Raw genomic sequence first — 19,210 nt, forward strand, 5'->3', positions numbered from 1 at the left:
AATATCTGTGAAGTCTGACAGACAAAAAAGTCTGATAGAGTTTTCCCTAATTTAAACTCTGTCAACTCAGCTTTTACGTACCTCCTTCTGTAGTCTGCTTACCCTTTTAATAATGTGTTTGACTTATGTAGTGCTTTACATAATTACCCCCATGTTTCGTTAATATTATAGATTAATATTAAGGATATTATTAAAGATTCATAATATCTGCAGACCACAACAATCATTAATTGTCCATCTAACACGAAACCTTTGAATGACATTTTAATGCAAAATATGTCCATTAGATATGCATTGATTTAGTTACCATGACAACTTTAATATAAGCCATAACAAAAACTGTTGGACTCTGAAGGACTTAAGTAATGGATAAGGTTTCATTTGATGAGTTGAAATTGTCAATCATCACTTTTCTAGACTGATTCAGCATGAGAGAAAAAGGATGTTTCCACTTTCAAAAGGATAAGCTGTATTAATGTTGGCTCTTACTAAATGATTACTGGAATACATGTGACTGTCACTTAACTCAATAAACATTTTCACCCAACTTGTTTCAGATACAGCAGACAACAGGGCAATAAGGTATCACTAAAGTATGCTTTGCTTTAGACTACTGAAAATGCATGTGATCAACTGAATTTGTTCATCAAACTGAGACGAGAATCGTACCTGAGATAGAGCCAATGCAAATACATTGGGGGAACATTCACTGTAAACGAGTATAACACAATCATATCAACCGCAACATTACGACATGAAGAAATTGCAACTACATAACATTATAACAAGTATAATAGCTCACTTTTAATAAACTACTCTATTATATATAATGTACAAAATGATTTAATATACAATATTTTTCACTTTTTTATATACTTTTTCATCTCAAAAACGTTTCTAATAGGTTCCTTATTGTGTTCCTACAAAGACGTAATCACCAATACTCTACAATACTGTACTTTATACAACATACACAATAAATATTTAAGTTTATATTTTATCAATAACTCACTTTATTTTATCAATAATTACTGTGACATGAAAGCTATGCAAAACAATATTAAACACAAACATTAAACATCTAAGGACATGTGAAAAGATAGAACATGAAAAAAAAATACAGTATCACAGAATACAAGAATGGACAGATGTGAACAGCTAGAACAATACTGGTATTTGCACTTAACTTGGCAATCCTGCAATCCCACAATCCCTTAGCTTGATGTCACTTCCTTTTTAGGATTACATCACATACATTTTCATATTTTTTACTATAATATATTTTTCTTTTATATAATTATCATTTGTATACTACTAAACCATTTTTTTTACATTTTCACATTTAAACTTTTGAAACAACAGCCAACGTCCCATGCATTTAAAAGAACCTCAACAGATATTCTTTCATCCTGCACCATAATCACATTCATATACACTAAGTTTTCTATAACAAAAGAAAGACACTACAGTATTTTGTAAATTAATTTTGAATCTTTTTTCTTCTTTGGCATGCACAAGAAAAACATGTTTCATGTCGGAGACTAAAATTAGTTTTTCTTGGGTCCTAGCGTACATCTAAATGATGCCTTTAGGAATTTCCATCATTTTCCTATATTGTATTTAAATTTTAATCATTCCACAAAAACACAGCGAGTACCATGATATGCATTGAACCAAAACAAATAAGCAACTCTTGTGAAAAAATTCAACAATATTTGTAAAGACATTACAAATATCAACCTTATTTCTCACAGCTTACATTGAAGGTTACTGTATTTTCACAACAATTAAATCTATGTCAAATATCTACATCGAACATATTTTTTTCTCATTACATTTTGTTTAATCTACTACTTATCTATTAAAAAAAAAAACAGCCCAACCCTTGAAATTTACAACATTCGACTTCAATTAAATTAACATCTTAATTACAACCAGAGTGAAAAAAATACAAAAAAAAATTAAGATTAACAATCGCTTTTGTTTGCAGCAATAAAAAAATATCCAAAATATAACTTTTGCTATACAGCTCTGTGGTTTTTGACCATTAAAATTGCACATATTGATAAAGCTGGATATATTTACACAATGATGACAAAAACAAGCTTCTCATGTTTCAAACCAAAACGAATCACTGAAATCTTCAAAATAAAAAAAATATTCAAACTATCTACAGAGATTCGTTTCTAATTTCCGATTTCAGCTTGCAGAAATTGAGTTGTAAAAAACTGATAATCAACCAAGCTAATTTAAAGAGATGTATAAAACGTTATGCATGCACCATACTAAACAAATATATAAAATATTAAATACTAATCTATCAACTATGAGAACATGAATATTTTGGAATAAATTTTTAGGGCAAGTTTGTTAAAGTGTCTATAGAAACGATGATTGCAATGGTTTTTTTTATATATTAGGAAAAATATGTTAATTTTAGATTTTTTAGAGAAGTTCAATCCCATCTCTATTGTTGAGTTGTCATAATCTATATCACAGCATATATAAAAATTTGTATTGTAATAATACTTTAGCGGCGAATAAATTGCACGGATTTGTATTTTTGAAGATTGTCATATGATGCATCTTAATTTGAAAACAAAATGAAAATAAAAGTATTTTACTGGAAAATAATAACCACTTCAAGGTTGTTTGAACGTGAGGGCGCTTTTGCAATATTATGATGACGGGTGATGAGCACTGCATATGCTTTGCTCTGCAAGATCACCATAATCACCCCTCCCCAAAATATACCATATGTATGTTTATAAAAAAGTTTTCTGGAATATTTTAAGAGACGCCGGGTGTTATTGTGTTGCCCGTGATTTGCGACGGCACGGTGATGATAGTAAAGCCAGATGTAGCAGCTTTAGGCATAATTGTTGTTGGTGAGCCAAGGTTAATCTGAGTTCCTGGTGTTACTGGTGTTCCAGGCTCCACAGACTTCACTACCCCAGCGGAAGTTGGCGTAGCCAGGACGTTATTCAGCTGAGTCAGAATGATGCCTTTGGAAGATGTTGGGGTCAGCGGTGTTGTTGGAATGCTTAGGCTTGTGAGGGATGTAGTCAGAAGTGGAGTAGAATTAGAGTGAGGGATCTGTATCGGCTGCACTGCCTTAGGTGAAGGAGAAGGGGTGAGGACTGTCGGGGGATGGTGTGAAATCATGTGTGAACGCAGTCCTTGTGCAGTCTTGTAACTTTTACCGCATCTACATTTATATGTCTTCTTTATCTGAAATACATAATTAAGTTGCAGCATTATATATACTTTAATTTATTTTGTGTTGAACAAAAGATATTCTGGGTTTTATAAGTCCACAGGGTTTCAAGTCCCTTTCCCAGAAGACAAACACCTTGAGTCTTGAACTAACACCAATGTTTAAGTTACATGCTGTAGTGCCCGTCTTAGTTGCTAGATCATTTGCATAGCTACCTGGTAGCATATGTGAATGTTCTATACTATGTGGTCTTTGCATTTAATCTACAGCAAGATGACTATGAATATTAATCTCAGGGAGCATAGAAGATTATTTCATTGTGCATACCAGTTTAAATATTTAAGACCTGGGGTAATAATAAATTTAGTACTCTCAATGCAAAAATAACCCTTTAAAAAATGAATCATTAATCGGTGATTGGAATGACACAGTGTCATATTTCTGATGCAAATGTTTCTTTTCAGGAAGTCTTAGGATGTTGGATAAGCTCCTCAATCCTACTATCCTTCCAAAAATCCTAATCCTGATAAACCTTACTTTGATTTCCTTTCTGTGTCCGTTCCTGGCATGGTATTTAATCCCATTGGCATTTTTGTAGCGTTTCTTACAGCCTGGTACGGGACAGACAAAAGGTTTGTCATCGGAGCCACTTGTGCTGGCCATGCGTAGAATCAGATCAGAGCTGAACTCATCTTGCGTTGTCCATGAATTATCGCTGTCTGATTCGCTACCAAAATCTTCATCGAATTCACTTCCTACAATATAGCATTGATGGGTTAACATGTAATAAATTACCAGTCAGCAGATAGACAATTCTAGAAAAATCAACTTTGCGACCACAACTCAACCCACCCAAACACCCGAAATCAACAAAAAGTCCATTTTATATAAAATTAATATTTTTAACAATTCATATTTTATATAATTTTTTTTTAGATCTCAGAATTGTAAACTAGTGGTGCATGCAAGAGAATTTGCTTTTGTGAGCAACAATTTTCATAGCATATTCTACATTTTCTAAATAGAAATCCACAACATGAAATCCTAGATATAGAGGAAATCTTATTTATTACAAATATAAACACAAACAAAATATATCCTACATGTCCTACAGTAATTGAAGTATTTTTAAGTTAAACTTGGTCACTTAATTTAAACATTTATTTGTTTCAATGATTATTTTTTAACTAAAGCAACATCGTAACCACCTACCTGCAAAACGTGTATTAAAAAAAAAGGACCACTTTGAGGATTATGATTAACAAAATTTTGTCAATATTTGATAGACTTTAAATGTGAAAAAAAAAACACACCAAATTTAACACAATGTTATCTTAAAAGACGGACAGCGCCGTGTACACAGCAGCCCAACACCACAGTTTTAGTTAATCGTGAGAATATTGGACATGTTTAATATTTAAGACGCGCCTAGTTTGCGTCTAACTCACACATACCAGATGCGACAACAAATCATGTCATTCTGCGTTGTACGACACTGCCTGAATTGCAAATACCAAGAAGCATAATAAATTTTAATCGAAAGACACGTTTATTTGAAAACATTTATATTAAATAAAAATCACCTGTTGGTGTTGAACTTCTTGGGGTTCCTAAGACCGGTGTGACCACATGGCTTATCATTGCATTTAAGTGGTTCTTTAACTTCTTTCGACTGTGACTTGATGGTATAGGTGAATTTTGCTGGCCATTTTTTGCAGCCTCTGTTACAAACCTAAAGTAGAAGGGAAAAATAAATAATAATCTAGTGCTAAACTAAGAATCTGTTGAGATGTATGTATTATCCAGTGTATAAAAACTAGGGTTAAAGGTTTTAATTCACTTTCCTTTTACCAACTATAAATTTGTCAACAAATATAATAAAAAAAGTAATGAAAATAAAAGCTTAAAGGTCTTAATATAGCATTATTTTTATGTTGGATTATTTAATATGATTTAGAGTACTGGGTAATGTCAGTATAAGTATTAAGATAGTTGTATCACATATATCATGCAACATTCCACCTACACTTTAAGTGGCAAATTTAAGTTGGATTTGAAGTAAATGGATTAATAAATTATTTCAATGAAGAATTGCAAACCTTTTAACATAGCTGAGTGCTACAGACGTGGGCTGCTGCAGCTCTTGTTTTTCTAGGAATCCAGGGTCCTTGTCTGAAAGAATAATGAGAAAGTATATTCATGTAAAAGAGTACTGCAATAATTATACATGGTACACATTGTAAGCCACTGGCGAACAAATTTACAATTGACATTCAAAATTGTTATTCTTTTCACTTTTTGATACCATATTTATAGAGGCTGACTCTTTCAGCTTAATTAAATTCCAGAATGTCAGCTGCACAGTATTTGTTGTACGAATATCAACAATTCTCCAAGCCTCCTGGCCTGCCCTTCGCAGCACACCTGGCCACAGGATATGCAAATATACAGACACAGAGGTCGGAGATCATTGCCATTGATCGGTCTCTCTCTTGGGCAGACAGCAGTCGTCGCTACTGTGTGTCATTATTTTGATGTGTATTTAAATTAATGAATTTACATTTATGGCAGAAAAAATTCTCCAGGATGTGGATTGAAATCACACTTTTATATATGAATATTTTTAACAACCAGGATAATTATTTATTAATTTATTTATCTATTCTAGAGAAAAAAATGTCTTGAAATGTCAGCAATACATAATGCAGTACTGAATAAAATCATGAAAACCTAAAAAATAACAAAATTAAGTATGCTTAATTAAGCAAATATAATAACATTATTGTTAATTTTTATGAAAAAAGTTACACAAATCAGAAATAACAAAAATTTAAAAAATAGCAATAACCACAAAAATGTATCAGAAATTAAAACATGGTGTACATTCATTCAGTGTCAATCATTAACAATGAACATTTTTCAATAGTTTTTTTTTAGTCAGTAATTTACAGAATTTGTCTAATTATTGTAATCATTAATTGTTGTCGCAACTGAATTTTATAAAATGTATCATTTTTATTGCTGAATGTAAAATTAAATTTTTCTTCAATGTCTAAAGAATGGCTAATTTATCCCTGATATCAAGCTGCCATTTCTGATATCGTTTATGACTGGGCATAAATTTAAAACAAATGTGCAACATCTTTGATGGTAAAACTATTTTTACAAATTTTGCAATTTCCTGCATCATTGGTCAGAACATCTTAAATAAACCTTGGTTTTTTTTGTTACAACATTTTCAGTTTAGTCACTTAATTTTGTTTCAGCAGCAAATTGTCCATTTTGGATATCACTGAAAAAGCATTCTAAATGCTACACTTGTACCAATAATTATGTAGTCTCAAGTTACTGATATTTGTATACACCTACTGTACAGTATGCAAGGGTATTTCATTCTAAGTATACAATCAATATAGTTCTCAAGAGCCTGAAAATGAACAATTTCATCTAAGCCCCACAAAAGAAGTCCCACAAAACAATAGTACAACAACATACGCAAAGATGTACATTTGTGGGACAACATGCTTATGAGATGCACATAATCTTAGCCCTGTTTTGATTGGTCAGTGGTTAAGTTTCATTGGGCTTATTCAACTGGTTTATTTCGTTGAGTACGAATTTTCGTTGAGTATTATTTTCATTCGACTGGTTCGTAAAATAGACTTCGTTGACAACGAAAATTAACGTACCAGAATGCGTTAATCAGCATTGAGCTATGCATGTGACCAAAGAAATATGGCCGATTGGTCAGTTTAGCAACAACATTTGCCTTAATATAATTTAGATTATATTTCAGAAAATAAAAATCATAATATTTACCCACATTGAAGTCAAAAAATAACTGTAGGCTAACAGAATTCAAAAACTGGATGAAACATTTTTTTTTACGAAAAACCCATACTGTCAAAATCCGAAGCAGCTTTGATTACACAGCGTGTATCGCAGTAACTATGCAGCCATTTTTTTTTTTTTTTGAGTATTTACCAGTATTTTTTTCAACCGGTCATTTTCTTTAAGTAAGATTATACCACTGCGCAGGTGGGCGGGGTTTAACGAAGAAGGACCAGTCGAATACGGCCATTGACACTCCAGAAAGGCCCATGGTCCTGGTGACCACCAAGGATTACCATAGAGTGTATGAACATGAAGGTTTTGGAGCCTTTTTAATTTTAGAATTCCATTCACCATTTTCACTTTCAACAATTAAAACACTATTGACCCAGAAGTTCTAATCCAGTAGATGGTAATATGTTACTCTAATATTATCATAAAAATTCATTAACACATGCAAAATAATAAAGAGTTAAAGCACAGAGCAAAATTGATTAATACCCTGTTGTTTCGCATTCTGGTATGATTCCACATTCCCATTTTTCGAACCCCTCCCCCCACGATCTGAAACCAGCCTACCGTTGCATCCGAGAATGCTAACCTAGCCTAGGCCTGTCACGCCAAAATTGGTCTGGGCCAAGAAAGGTCCGGCGGACAGATTTTGGCCGCTAAAATCGGTCCACTGGGTTGGTTCGGTCCCACTTGGATAAAATTGGTCTGTCAGCCTAGCCACTTGTAAAGTGTCTGCTGCACGTAGGGTAAGATTGTTTCTCCAATGGAGCGGAGGGAAGTAATTTATGCTTCTCCCACACTTGAAAAATCTTTTGCAGTAACAGAATGATTCGTATTAAACTTTTGTGGACATGTTTTATCAAACACACATGATAATGCATTTCCTAGGCGACACACAGCACGCATCATTTTCAGCACTGCAGCCATGCTTGGCCTAGGTTTGGGCCTAAAATGAAACACAAGACTGATTTATTAGTTTTACATATTTCATATTATTGTGTGGGTTATTAGGTCATAAAATACAGTAATTGTTCTATTACATGAAAATAAAGGGGTCAATAATTTCTTTGAAATGATTCTCATGTCTTTCATCACGGCGTTAGCAAGCACACAACCAAAACAAAGCAAGGTAAAAAATAAACTAAAGCGGACCAACACGATTTACGATCATATCGTTAACTTCTTTTCTAACTTTTTTTTTACACAAAAGAGTTTATTGGGCACAAAGAGCGAAAATAACATACTAATTTTTGTGGTTGTACAGTATACTCAATTTCACACGTGACACAACGAATGAAAAAATATTATATAGAGATGAGATATTAATCTATCATTTGATTAAAAACAAATATGAACAACGCTAAAAAAATAGGTTTTCAGTCAACTCGGCTCTTATCCGACTCAAACCATACCAACTCGGTCCTTAACCAACTTGGCCCATAACCGACTCGGCCCATATACCAATTCGGCCCATATACCAATTCAGCCCTTCTCAACTCGGCCCTTAACTAAGGCAGCCTATAACCAACTCGGCCCATATACTAACTCGGCCCTTGCCAAACTTGGCCCATACACCAACTCGGCCTTGCCAACTCGTCCCACTACCATTATCGAACGGCTGGAACTACTGTCTGATGTTCCAGAAATGGTGTCTGCTGCCCTCTCCAGTTGGATGTAACAGCCTCATGAAATGAAATGCTAAGTTACGGGTTTTACATTTTAATGTAATTACTGTAGCCTTGGAATACTGTTTTTAAATTTATTTTTATTTAATTTCAGGAGGTACAAAAATGCTGAAATGTGAAGAGTGTTGTTTAAATATTTTAGATGGCTCTAGTTCCAAACCAACTGTGCATACAACGTCGAAAAGTGTTATATCCATGAAAAATTTACTTGCTAAGCATAGCATATATGGATACCTTAAATATTATTTTTAAATAGCTGAACACTGCAACAGGCTACTGCCAAACGAAATAAACTATGTATAGAGAAATACAAATCTTGGGAAATAAATGTTTCAATATACTGAACTGATTCATTTTTCCTATCTATATACTGTAGTAGGCCTACTGTCATGAAAGGCAGATGATCCTTGTGTGAAAATTTCTGATATAAATTAACATGAGCAAGAAAATCTTAGCAAATCTTATCAAACTGTTTTGCAATAACTTATTACAGTATAAACATACACACAATTTATTAAAAAGTTATCCTATAAAGTGTCATTGGAAATTTTTTGTGGTAATATTATCCACATACAGTAGGCGTAGTATAGTACTAATAAATGTTTTGTTAAAACGGAATTCTTCAAAACACCCCATCTCGCATGCCATCTTTGAGATCGTTAAAGATGATCCTATCATCATGTCAGTGTTATTACGGACCTATCAAAGGCTTTCGATGTAATGAATGAGGATATTTTGATACAAAAGATTCATCATTAAAGATTCAGGAAATTATATTTGTCCATAGAAAAATATAGAAAATTTTATTGCTTTGCATGCAGATGACGAAAAAAAAGCATATATACATATATAGTGCCAAAGTTTTAAAAAAAAAAGAATACAAGAAAGTACACTGTGACAACAAAACACACAATTGACAATGAATAATAAAATGTAGGCACAGCCTGGGCACAGCCTAAACTGATTCAGGAATTACGGTACTGTAGAAACTTGCTTCTCAACCTTTTTTTAGGTAGCGACCCACTTTCAGAATGCACCCGTAGTTGTAGTTGAACCTTATGTCCCTTTTTTTAATATATATTCGATATGACCGTTATTTTCGATATAACATTATATAAAAAAGAAAAAGGACATAGGCTTAAGGTTCAACACAAAATATGTAATATGGAACAAACAATAATACAGAGTTAGGGCAGGCCCCAGTAATAGTATTACTTTACTAGAACCTAGGCCTAGGCTAGCCTAGTCCACCAGTCGGTTATTATGGGCCGAGCAGGTTAATGGCCGAGTTGGCAAGGGCTGAGTCGGTTATGGGCCGAGTCGGTTATGGGCCGAGTAGGTTAAGGGCCGAGTCGGCAAGGGCCGAGTTTGTTCATGGGCCGAGTTGGTGATGGGCCGAGTCGGTATGGTCCGAGTTGGTTAAGGGCTGAGTTGACCTGCACCCAAAAAATACAGGTTACTTTATTACTATAATAGGCCTAGGTGCCGGACCGATTTTGGCTCATGAAATACATTTGGCAGGTAATTTTAAAGCCACAATCGTTCTGGCGGACCGATTTTGGCCCCAGACCTAATTTTTCCTGACAGGCCTCCTCTAGGCCTAGCCTAGGCTAGGCCCAGGGCCATAGTTTAAAAAAGTGTGCATTTTTAATTTATGGTGTTACTGTTACTTCACCACACACTAGGCTAGCTAGCCTAGGACCTCTCTGGCCTAGGCAAAATTTATGTCAATCAATCACTCATGCAGAGGGTCAACTGACATCCACTCAATCATCTTCATATCTACTATGGCATACAACAGGACTCATCTACTCATCACAAATACTTTATAGGCCTAGGCCTAGCCTGATGCACACCAGGTGCAGTGTTGATTATCTCTCTCTCGCTCTCGCTGTCTGCAGTGCTGGCCATACACAACAACACACAATGAAAACACTGTATCTCTCCATATATTTACCAATGTGTGCATCCTCGATATGTTCAATCAGTCGATTAACAGATGAAAATGTTAAGTTACATCCTGAAAATCTGCAGACATTTACAAAAAAGAAAGCCATAATATTTGCATCTCGACTTATCCGTTCCTATCATCAAGCGACCAAGGCGGACTCCCGAGACTTTTTTTGTTCTCTTCCTCCACAATAAATAATCCTTCTATTATTATCTTACTGAATCCTGGTGCTCAAATTCCAGAATTGTATTAGTGCGGTAGCGTCATGTGCGTTGAGAGACCATTAATGCGTTTCAAACGATATTCATGTGGTGAGGTCCTTGTAAAATGAAAATTTAAATGACAATGATCCTGGTCTCAATAATGGGTCAAACCATGGAATCATCATGCCTTTTTCTCATTATTTGTATTTACATGTTCATTTTATGTTATAAAAATGATAATGAGAATGATAAATAAATTAATAAGTATAATAATAATATAATGTTAATGAATTTTATAATTAAATAAATTCAATTTCTTTATTGCTGCAAGTGCCATCAATATCTGCTCAAACAATGAAACATAAAAAATACAATACAATGATAAAGTCACATTAATTATAATAATATGAAAATGATAATGAAAGACCCTACACACCCCCCTTCACAGTTGCTATAGTTTTAATAGATCAGGTATAAGACTTTGCCCTCCTCGTACACTGCGTTGTCGCTACAGAAACTCATTTGTCCCAAATTCCATCCATATTTTTAATGTCGGTGTTAAAAGATAAATCGAAGTTTTACTTTTTAATCAATTTTAAAATTTTTTAACTTTTTAACTTTTTAAAAATTTATTGTTTTAGACCAGTTTTTTGGTATGTTGCCTTGTTGTATTTTTTATTGTTACTGTGTGTTCGTATACGTTTCTTTTTAATTATTGTAATTTTTAAAATGCTGCACAGCCAAAATTTCTTTGTATGTATTATGAAGACAAATAAAATTTCTTGAATCTTGAATCTTGAATGATATTATGACAATAACAATGTAATGAAAATTATGATAGATTGTCTCTTTTTTATATAATAATTTTTTTAATTCTAAATTGGAATTTTTTTATATAATGTTTTTCATTTTTTTATGTAATCACTATTTAATGTATGTGCATTTTTTTATATTTATCATTTTATATTAGGCCAAATAAAAAAAATCACTAGTTTCTCATCCCCTCGCGCATCCAATTTCTCTGCCTTTACCAATTTTTTTTTTTTTAATATCCTTTATTTTACAAAATGTATGAAAATCTGGCTAGCTTGCATTAGTAAAATTCCTCTCTCGATTATCCGTGGTTGGGGATGCATGGTATGAATCGTGTCTAGTGCTTCTTTTATTTGCTTTCAATGTGTCTAGTTGGTAAAAGTGAGGAAGTAGTACTATTTCCCATTGGACCATCTTCAATTTGCCAACTTGCAATAAAAAAAAATTAAAAAAAGTGCCCTCATTCTTCTTTGTTCAAAATATTAGAATGAGAAACTATTTTTTTTTTTACTTAGCCTTATATAATGATGTTTGCAATAAAATGAAATTGAATTGAATTGATTTTAAATAACTATTATGACATAGATAACTATATCACATAGATATAGTTAACTATAATGATAATGGTATTGATTAGGCCTAAGTGTTTAAAAACAAATCCATAAATTCTGCAAACAAAAAAACAATAAGAAATATCAGTTAAAAATTAGATAAGAGGCTCAGAGTAATAATTTGTAAAATTGCTCAAATTAGTTTTGAACTTGGGTAGAGGAATGTATCACACAACAGTTCATAATTGACTATACAATCGGAAGCTGAGCCATGAACACAAATTAAACAATGCCCTTTTATATTTTGTGCCACTTAAGTTCTTCAATATTTTCATCACCTCGTATTTTTTTAATCATTGTTTTGTTAAATTATCATTTTAAGTTTTTACTTAGCATCGTTTGGTTTAGCAAACGCGTTTAGGAAAGTTTAGACGAGCGAGAGCGTCTGAAAACATAGAGGCGAAATTTATACCTGGATTTGAGTACCCAAATTCAGTGCATCGTCCTAGCAAAATTCTTCCAATTATCACGTGATATAATATTAATTTAGGTTTCTTTACCATGTTCTCCAATTTAATATATGTTAGGGGTGAATACTATTAGATTAATATTACCATGGATTTTCAGTGTAATAACGGTCATTATTTATTCAATAAGCTAAGAGAATTGAGTATTGAGCAGTACTCAAAATTTCTAGGGCACCAGCGGACCTGGTCAATTATGCAAAAAAATCAATTCAAAATTTGGAGTAATATTTAAGTTAATTAATATTTTTTACTTTTAATTATATTGTGCTTATATAATATTTAATTTTGAAATTTATTTTAATATACATGTTTGGTAATAAATGCGCTATTTTAGGTTTCATTTTGAACGGTTAAAAATATGTAAAAATTATTGTAAAGACTGTGCGCACGCGCAGTTGGCAACTACTCCTTGGTCAGGCAACCGGTGATCATTTTTGAGATTACTTTGTATAGGTAAGAAAATCTTTATATTCATCCGTTAAATTTGAGCCATCGGCGATTAAAATGATATGAAACCTTTAAAATGTTTGTTTTTTCATCTATTCCTTTTCATTTTTTAATCAATATTTAGTTACTTGCATATTTTTTGGATGAATTTCGATAGGCATGATAAACCGGCATTCGCCATTTTTGTTTCGCATTTTTGCAGGTTAATCGTGTAAAATACACCTTAAATTTCACCATGTATTGTGCAAGACTTTGCAATCCATCAGCACAGGCCATTGTAAGTATTATTACAATATGTAGTACTGTAAACGTAGTTTCATGATTGTTTTAATTTATTTTAGCACTAGCTACGGTGCGGTCTAGCTAAATATGGCATTCATTTTTGGATCACAAACTAGCCTAGGCCTACAGCCTCCGTCACCACCGGACTAGGCCTAGACTGTGCCTGGCCTATGTAGGCCATTTGCAAGAGAGCAAATAAGCCGAAGATAAATAACATCCTTACAAAAGGACCAACCTGAATAACATCTAATCTAAAAATGTTTAGTATTAGAGGGTTTGATTTAGAGTATTTTGCTAATATTAATAAAGGAAAAATGATTTTTGCTTTTAGTTTTACTACAAAATTTGGTTTTGTGGGCATTAAGAAATAGGTTCCACTTTTTATCATGATTAAACCACATGTACTATAAAACAGAGCAAATGAAACTGCACATATCCTGATGACTACTGTATTCCATAACTTTTGACTCAAGCCTATATATTTCTTTGCATTGTTTTTCAAAACTTTCGCTAATCCAGCTCATACCACTACCAGTTTTTTGTGCAGTATTTACAATTATTATTTTTCCTTCCTTCTGTGACATGTAGCTACAAAACGACCAGGAAACACAAGTTCTTATTCCCAGACTTTTTCCCATTACTTCCAGTTTTATAAAAAAGTATCTGAGAGTTTTAAAAAACAGCAAGTATTCTTGACAATTCTGTTGGGTATGTTCAACCCATATAGGATCTGTGGTTCAACTAACAATGCCTCAACATGGTTTTCTTTGTACACACAGATGGAATTTTGTCATACAAAAGTGCTTCGGTTAAAAGAAAGATCACAAATTTTTTGAGTTGTACTGTAGTTATTTCTATAAATTGCTGATGCAGAAAGCTGAGGGTGGGTGGGGTTTTACTACATTAAAGTGCCTACATTTAGCTTAGTAATATTAACCCACTACTCTATTAGTAACCTAAACTGAAAAAATAATAGTTACACAGGGTTATTAGAAGTTTTACGGTATGCCTCCATACTGTATATCTATAAACCATGTGTTTCTGAATTATACAGGTAGCCAGAAGTTCAAGACTTATAAGGCCAGCTGCTAGTTCAGTAAGCTCTACAAATGTTCAAGAACAAGTAAACAGGTACTTTATTGCATTTTGTAACTGTATTTTCAGATGATTATTTTCTCATGCTAATTAATTTAGGGTCCAAATTTGTTTTCAGTATATATTGCAATTCTAAATTTGTCCAATATTATTCACATGGATTACAAAAACATTCATAATTATATTGAATCAACATTGCACTGTGACAGCAACAGAGTAAAAATAAAGTTATCACAGCCACTTTGTATTCAACGAGTTTAACACGTGTTTTGCAAGGAAACTAATATTCTCAGTCTTGCTTTTTTTTTTCTAATGGAAGCTTGCACCATGCAAGACTGAAAATATTTCTTTAATTTAGTAATTTTTAAGGTGTATGTATTTTTATTTTATTTGATTTTATATTTTTTTTTAAATGTTAGTTCATGAAATGCTTTTTTATACTACCATTATTGTGTACTTTAATGCATGAATCATTTTGTTGCAGACGTTCTCTAGCCACATCAAATGGACTTGACGGTTTTACTGCTCTTCTAACTCCATCCAGTAGACTCGCTGGTTTTACCGCTCTCCTAACCAAATCAAATAATCAGGTATATAATTTTTCTTTTATTTTATGTTTCCTTAAGAATACTTTATTTTAAAAATGATATGTGGTATATTGTCTGATATTGTGCTTGATAATGTAGTGTATTTGCTGTTTCTTAAGGATATCCATTACCACACCATATTCTAAGCAAGTATTCCCATTAACTACATTTTCCTTGACCATGCCTTGCTCATTTTCCTTCCAGATGATAACATACCAAATGACAACTAAATTTCCTTACATATTCTCTTAACATATTTTGCAGGTCTTAAGCCGTGGATTTCAAACCTCAGCTGTTCAACAGGATGTAGAAGCAGCTGCCAAATTCATTGGTGCAGGAGCTGCCACCGTAGGAATGGCCGGATCAGGTGCTGGTATTGGCACAGTCTTCGGTAGTCTAATTATCGGTTATGCACGAAACCCATCATTAAAACAACAGCTTTTCTCGTATGCTATCCTGGGATTTGCCTTGTCTGAGGCTATGGGTCTTTTCTGTTTGATGGTGGCTTTCCTCATCCTATTTGCGATGTAATTTGTGCATATGAACAGTTTGAATCTACCAGAGAGTGTTAAGGCAATTTTGATTAGAGCTGTGTTCACCAAAGAACGTCAGTTTGAAATGCAGATAACTAGAGATTTACCGAAAAAATTGAATTAAAATAATATCTTGTTCTGTCTTAAAAGAAATTTTATTATAAAATCTACACTTTGTCACCAAATATATATTAAAACTGCCAGTTGTAATCTATAATTTCCATTGAGGCTAAACTGACCTTCAGGGTAACTTTACTACTTGCTATTCACATTATCTCTTATATAGAAATATCAAGTCTTGAGTAGTAGACATATGCCCCCCTAGACCAAATCATCAGTCCTGTGTGTTACAAGTTTGGTTTGGTTTTTTTCTGTTAATTGTGGTTAGTCATAGTATCTCCTGGGACAACAATTGACTCTTATCCACAATGCAAACAGTTCTATATAAGAGTGTTGATAACCAATAAATACTTATTAAAATTAAATTTATTGCGACTGTTTTTTTTTAATTTTCTGGTCTTGGTGAATTAGTGGCAGAGCGAAGGGAACACGGACATTCTGATTCTTGTAATTCATAGTTATACTAACAGTAGACCGAAGTAGTTGCCAAAACCTTAGCTGATGGGTACAAATACAATAACAGGCCTGATATCTTTGGAGGAAATCAATGCTACAAAATATAGCCGAGTGATTGGATTGCATTTTTAGCGGCATTTGAATGTAAATTCAGTTATACGAGTTTGATACGAGATATGACTATGCTTTACACAGGGTTAGTGTGTATGCATGCCCAAATAGAACCAATTCGTATGCTGACAGTATGGACGATGAATTCCACTATAGGAATACTGTATAGTACAGTACACAAATTTTCCAAAATAAGAGATTCATTTTAATTGCTTCATATACTGTAGTAAAATGATTTTAGATACCGGTACAGTTAACTGTAAAAATATACACAAAGCAAGTTTGAGTTTTCAAAATATTTTCTTGAATTAGATGTTGCTGTGTTAAAAACAAGACTGCTCTAGTTAGTTTTGGTTGGAATGTCCAATAGCATTTGATGATTAATTCAGTCTAATGCTTTGTTTTGCAAAACATGAGTTATCTTGAACCTACTGAATACAGTATGAACAAATATTGCCATATCTATTTTAACACTAGAAGAGGAAAAATATTAATATTTTGGAAGGCGGTGGTGTGAAATTGAGTGTTTACTGTCATCACATGTCAAACTAGAGCATACCTCTGCCTGAATACAGTACCAACAATATGCAGGCAGTGTATAATGGGCAAAACTGCGGCGTACCCTCAATGAAATAATGGAATTGCCAGTCGCATTCAGGCACATTATTTTCTTTAGTGCTGCAGAACACCCTCAAGAAAATAATGGAATTGTCGTCGTATTTAGATGATGACATAATGTCGAAATATTGAATCCAAACACGATGGCGTGCATTTCAATACTTGGAGTATGTATTATACTTTTTTAAATGGTGTCTTTCTTCGATTATTATATTATATTTATGATGATCGATTCATTAGTTTTTGCATAATCTTACTAACAGACAGCAGTGAATACATAACCTCCTTGGCGGAGGTCATTAGTGGTCGATGTTCCTCTAGGTTATGGTGCTGTTTTTTAAAGAAAAAATATAGATAATGGAGATAACTGGGCTTCAAAAAAAAAAATAAACATAAACAGCATCCTCATAATATATGCATCTTAAGTGCTTGGAAATCATATTGGATAGTTTCTTATACTCCATAGTGTTGAAAAGCAACCATTGCCCTGGCTCCCAGCACCCCTCATTTTGTTACTGGAGCGGTAGGAATCTCAGTCTGACCCTTATCCAAAGGCCCAATTTTTGGATAGTCCAATGTACACATGGGAATAACTAATAAATAATTTATTTGTGCAAAGATTACTGTGAATGAAATCATTCATATTTGTCCTCAAATGTTTTTCTCATCTATTGTTTACAAACATTTCTAACATCAAGCCTGACATGAGAGATGAAATGATACAAGAACACAATATTTTTGGATAGATTTTATTGCAATATCCTTTATAAAAGTAATACTGTAATTATATTTAGATTTGTTTTCTTAAATCACTACTCAAATGTATAGTCCTTGCACTACAATACTTCAAATTATATTTATTGCTTCCCTGAGGATATGGCTGTAAATCCTAACACTGCAATTGAGATTACATGTACCACCATACAGTGGTGGCTCCAGAAATTTGTTGATTGGGGTCCGACATGACTTGCCGGGGGTCAAAACTAGGGGCTGAGGGTGAGAATGCACCCCCTCCCCAAACCAAATTTCAAAAGGTCCACCTCTTTATTGTTATAACTGTTTTATAGGGCCTGTCAAAAAGTGGAATATCATTGGGGAACACTGTTTTAGGCAAAATGTTGGCAATATTAAACACTAATTTAATAATTTAAAACTATCAAGCATGCTAAAATTAATTAACTTGGCTGATTTACAGTTTTTATTACAAAATTCCAATTTTAACTACCAACCAATTTGAGAATTATTGCAAAGAATACAGAAACATTTATGCATCTGGTGGTGCAGAGGGTGCGCATGCACCCTCCCCCAAGTTCTGAAAGGTCAACTTTTATACCTATTGTTTCACAAAAGTGTTCCTCATTATTGCTATAGTATGCATTGCATTTTATATTTAACAGCTCTTATAACCATTTATTTTAATAACCATGGTATGAAATGTGTTGGAAATTGATCAGCATCTGGTGATTACAGATTCATCCACATAAACAAATTTTATCTATAGGCCTGCAGATGTAAAGGACATAATACATTACAGAATTTTTATTTACTACACTTTTTTGTGTTTATATTGTGACTTTATTTTGTGTAAGGATTCGTCTCCCCGTTGTTTCACCCTTGCAGATGTGTTTATTTTTATAGCGTCTTGATGATTAGGCTAATTAATAGCTTAATAAACTAAGACAAACGGGAAGGAGTTGATCGCCCACTTTAAGATTCAGTAAAGTATTGAATGTTAGGGACAAGAAACTCTTAGAATTTTGCGATCCAAATCAAATAATTTCTGAAACTGATTACTGGTTGTCTGCATAGAGAATATACTGAACACCACACAATTGACACGTTACCAATGAAATCAGAGCATTGCAGGGGTTTTCATTTTTGTCTATATTTTGGTTTTGATGTCTGACTTTAACGTTTGCTGAATAAACGTCTAAAACTCACACACAGTCTAAGCTTTATTTCTTGACGTCCATGACCCACGACAAACTGGTGGCAGCGGTGGGATGATGCGATGGCGGCTGTGAAGTTAACAAGTCCAGAACAAGTAATGAGTGCTACATAAATTGATACTCAATGTTTGACCACACAACTGGTAACATATTTATTTATTGTTCACAGAATAGAAATCGTTACAAGTTAAATTAAATTACACAAACTACGTAACATTTGGC

The 19,210-nt window shown here is 33.3% G+C and overlaps 2 protein-coding genes across 2 annotated transcripts; one reads left to right on the forward strand and one right to left on the reverse strand.

The window, feature by feature from the left end:
* Window positions 1–2,241: 2,241 nt before the first annotated feature.
* Window positions 2,242–10,924, reverse strand: LOC117103504 (juxtaposed with another zinc finger protein 1-like). Its single transcript, XM_033244059.1, has 5 exons — window positions 10,703–10,924; window positions 5,317–5,389; window positions 4,801–4,949; window positions 3,755–3,972; window positions 2,242–3,231 (listed from the first exon to the last, which is right to left on the reverse strand). Exons 1-5 carry the CDS (start codon window positions 10,800–10,802, stop codon window positions 2,791–2,793), a joined length of 981 nt encoding a protein of 326 aa, XP_033099950.1. The 5' UTR covers window positions 10,803–10,924; the 3' UTR covers window positions 2,242–2,790.
* Window positions 10,925–13,163: 2,239 nt separating this feature from the next.
* On the forward strand, window positions 13,164–16,219 carry LOC117103507 (ATP synthase lipid-binding protein, mitochondrial-like). The gene is made up of 5 exons (XM_033244062.1): window positions 13,164–13,243; window positions 13,440–13,514; window positions 14,574–14,650; window positions 15,099–15,204; window positions 15,466–16,219. Exons 2-5 carry the CDS (start codon window positions 13,473–13,475, stop codon window positions 15,730–15,732), a joined length of 492 nt encoding a protein of 163 aa, XP_033099953.1. The 5' UTR covers window positions 13,164–13,243; window positions 13,440–13,472; the 3' UTR covers window positions 15,733–16,219.
* Window positions 16,220–19,210: the final 2,991 nt, after the last annotated feature.

This window comes from Anneissia japonica, unplaced genomic scaffold, assembly GCF_011630105.1.
Source record: "Anneissia japonica isolate Jap-2015-1 unplaced genomic scaffold, ASM1163010v1 scaffold288005_len623695_cov211, whole genome shotgun sequence".
In the NCBI taxonomy this organism is placed as follows: Eukaryota; Metazoa; Echinodermata; class Crinoidea; order Comatulida; family Comatulidae; genus Anneissia; species Anneissia japonica.

What these genes read in the sequence shown, in the direction of transcription:
- LOC117103504 (XM_033244059.1), bottom strand. Translation starts at nt 10,802, where the DNA reads ATGGCTTTCTTTTTTGTAAATGTCTGCAGATTTTCAGGATGTAACTTA. An exon ending in GCACTCAGCTATGTTAAAAG is followed by an intron (nt 4,950 to 5,316) that starts GTTTGCAATTCT and finishes CTTCTACTTTAG; the next exon opens with GTTTGTAACAGAGGCTGCAA. An exon ending in AAGAAGTTCAACACCAACAG is followed by an intron (nt 3,973 to 4,800) that starts GTGATTTTTATT and finishes GCTATATTGTAG; the next exon opens with GAAGTGAATTCGATGAAGAT.
- LOC117103507 (XM_033244062.1), top strand. Translation starts at nt 13,473, where the DNA reads ATGTATTGTGCAAGACTTTGCAATCCATCAGCACAGGCCATT. An exon ending in ATCCATCAGCACAGGCCATT is followed by an intron (nt 13,515 to 14,573) that starts GTAAGTATTATT and finishes TGAATTATACAG; the next exon opens with GTAGCCAGAAGTTCAAGACT. An exon ending in TAACCAAATCAAATAATCAG is followed by an intron (nt 15,205 to 15,465) that starts GTATATAATTTT and finishes CATATTTTGCAG; the next exon opens with GTCTTAAGCCGTGGATTTCA.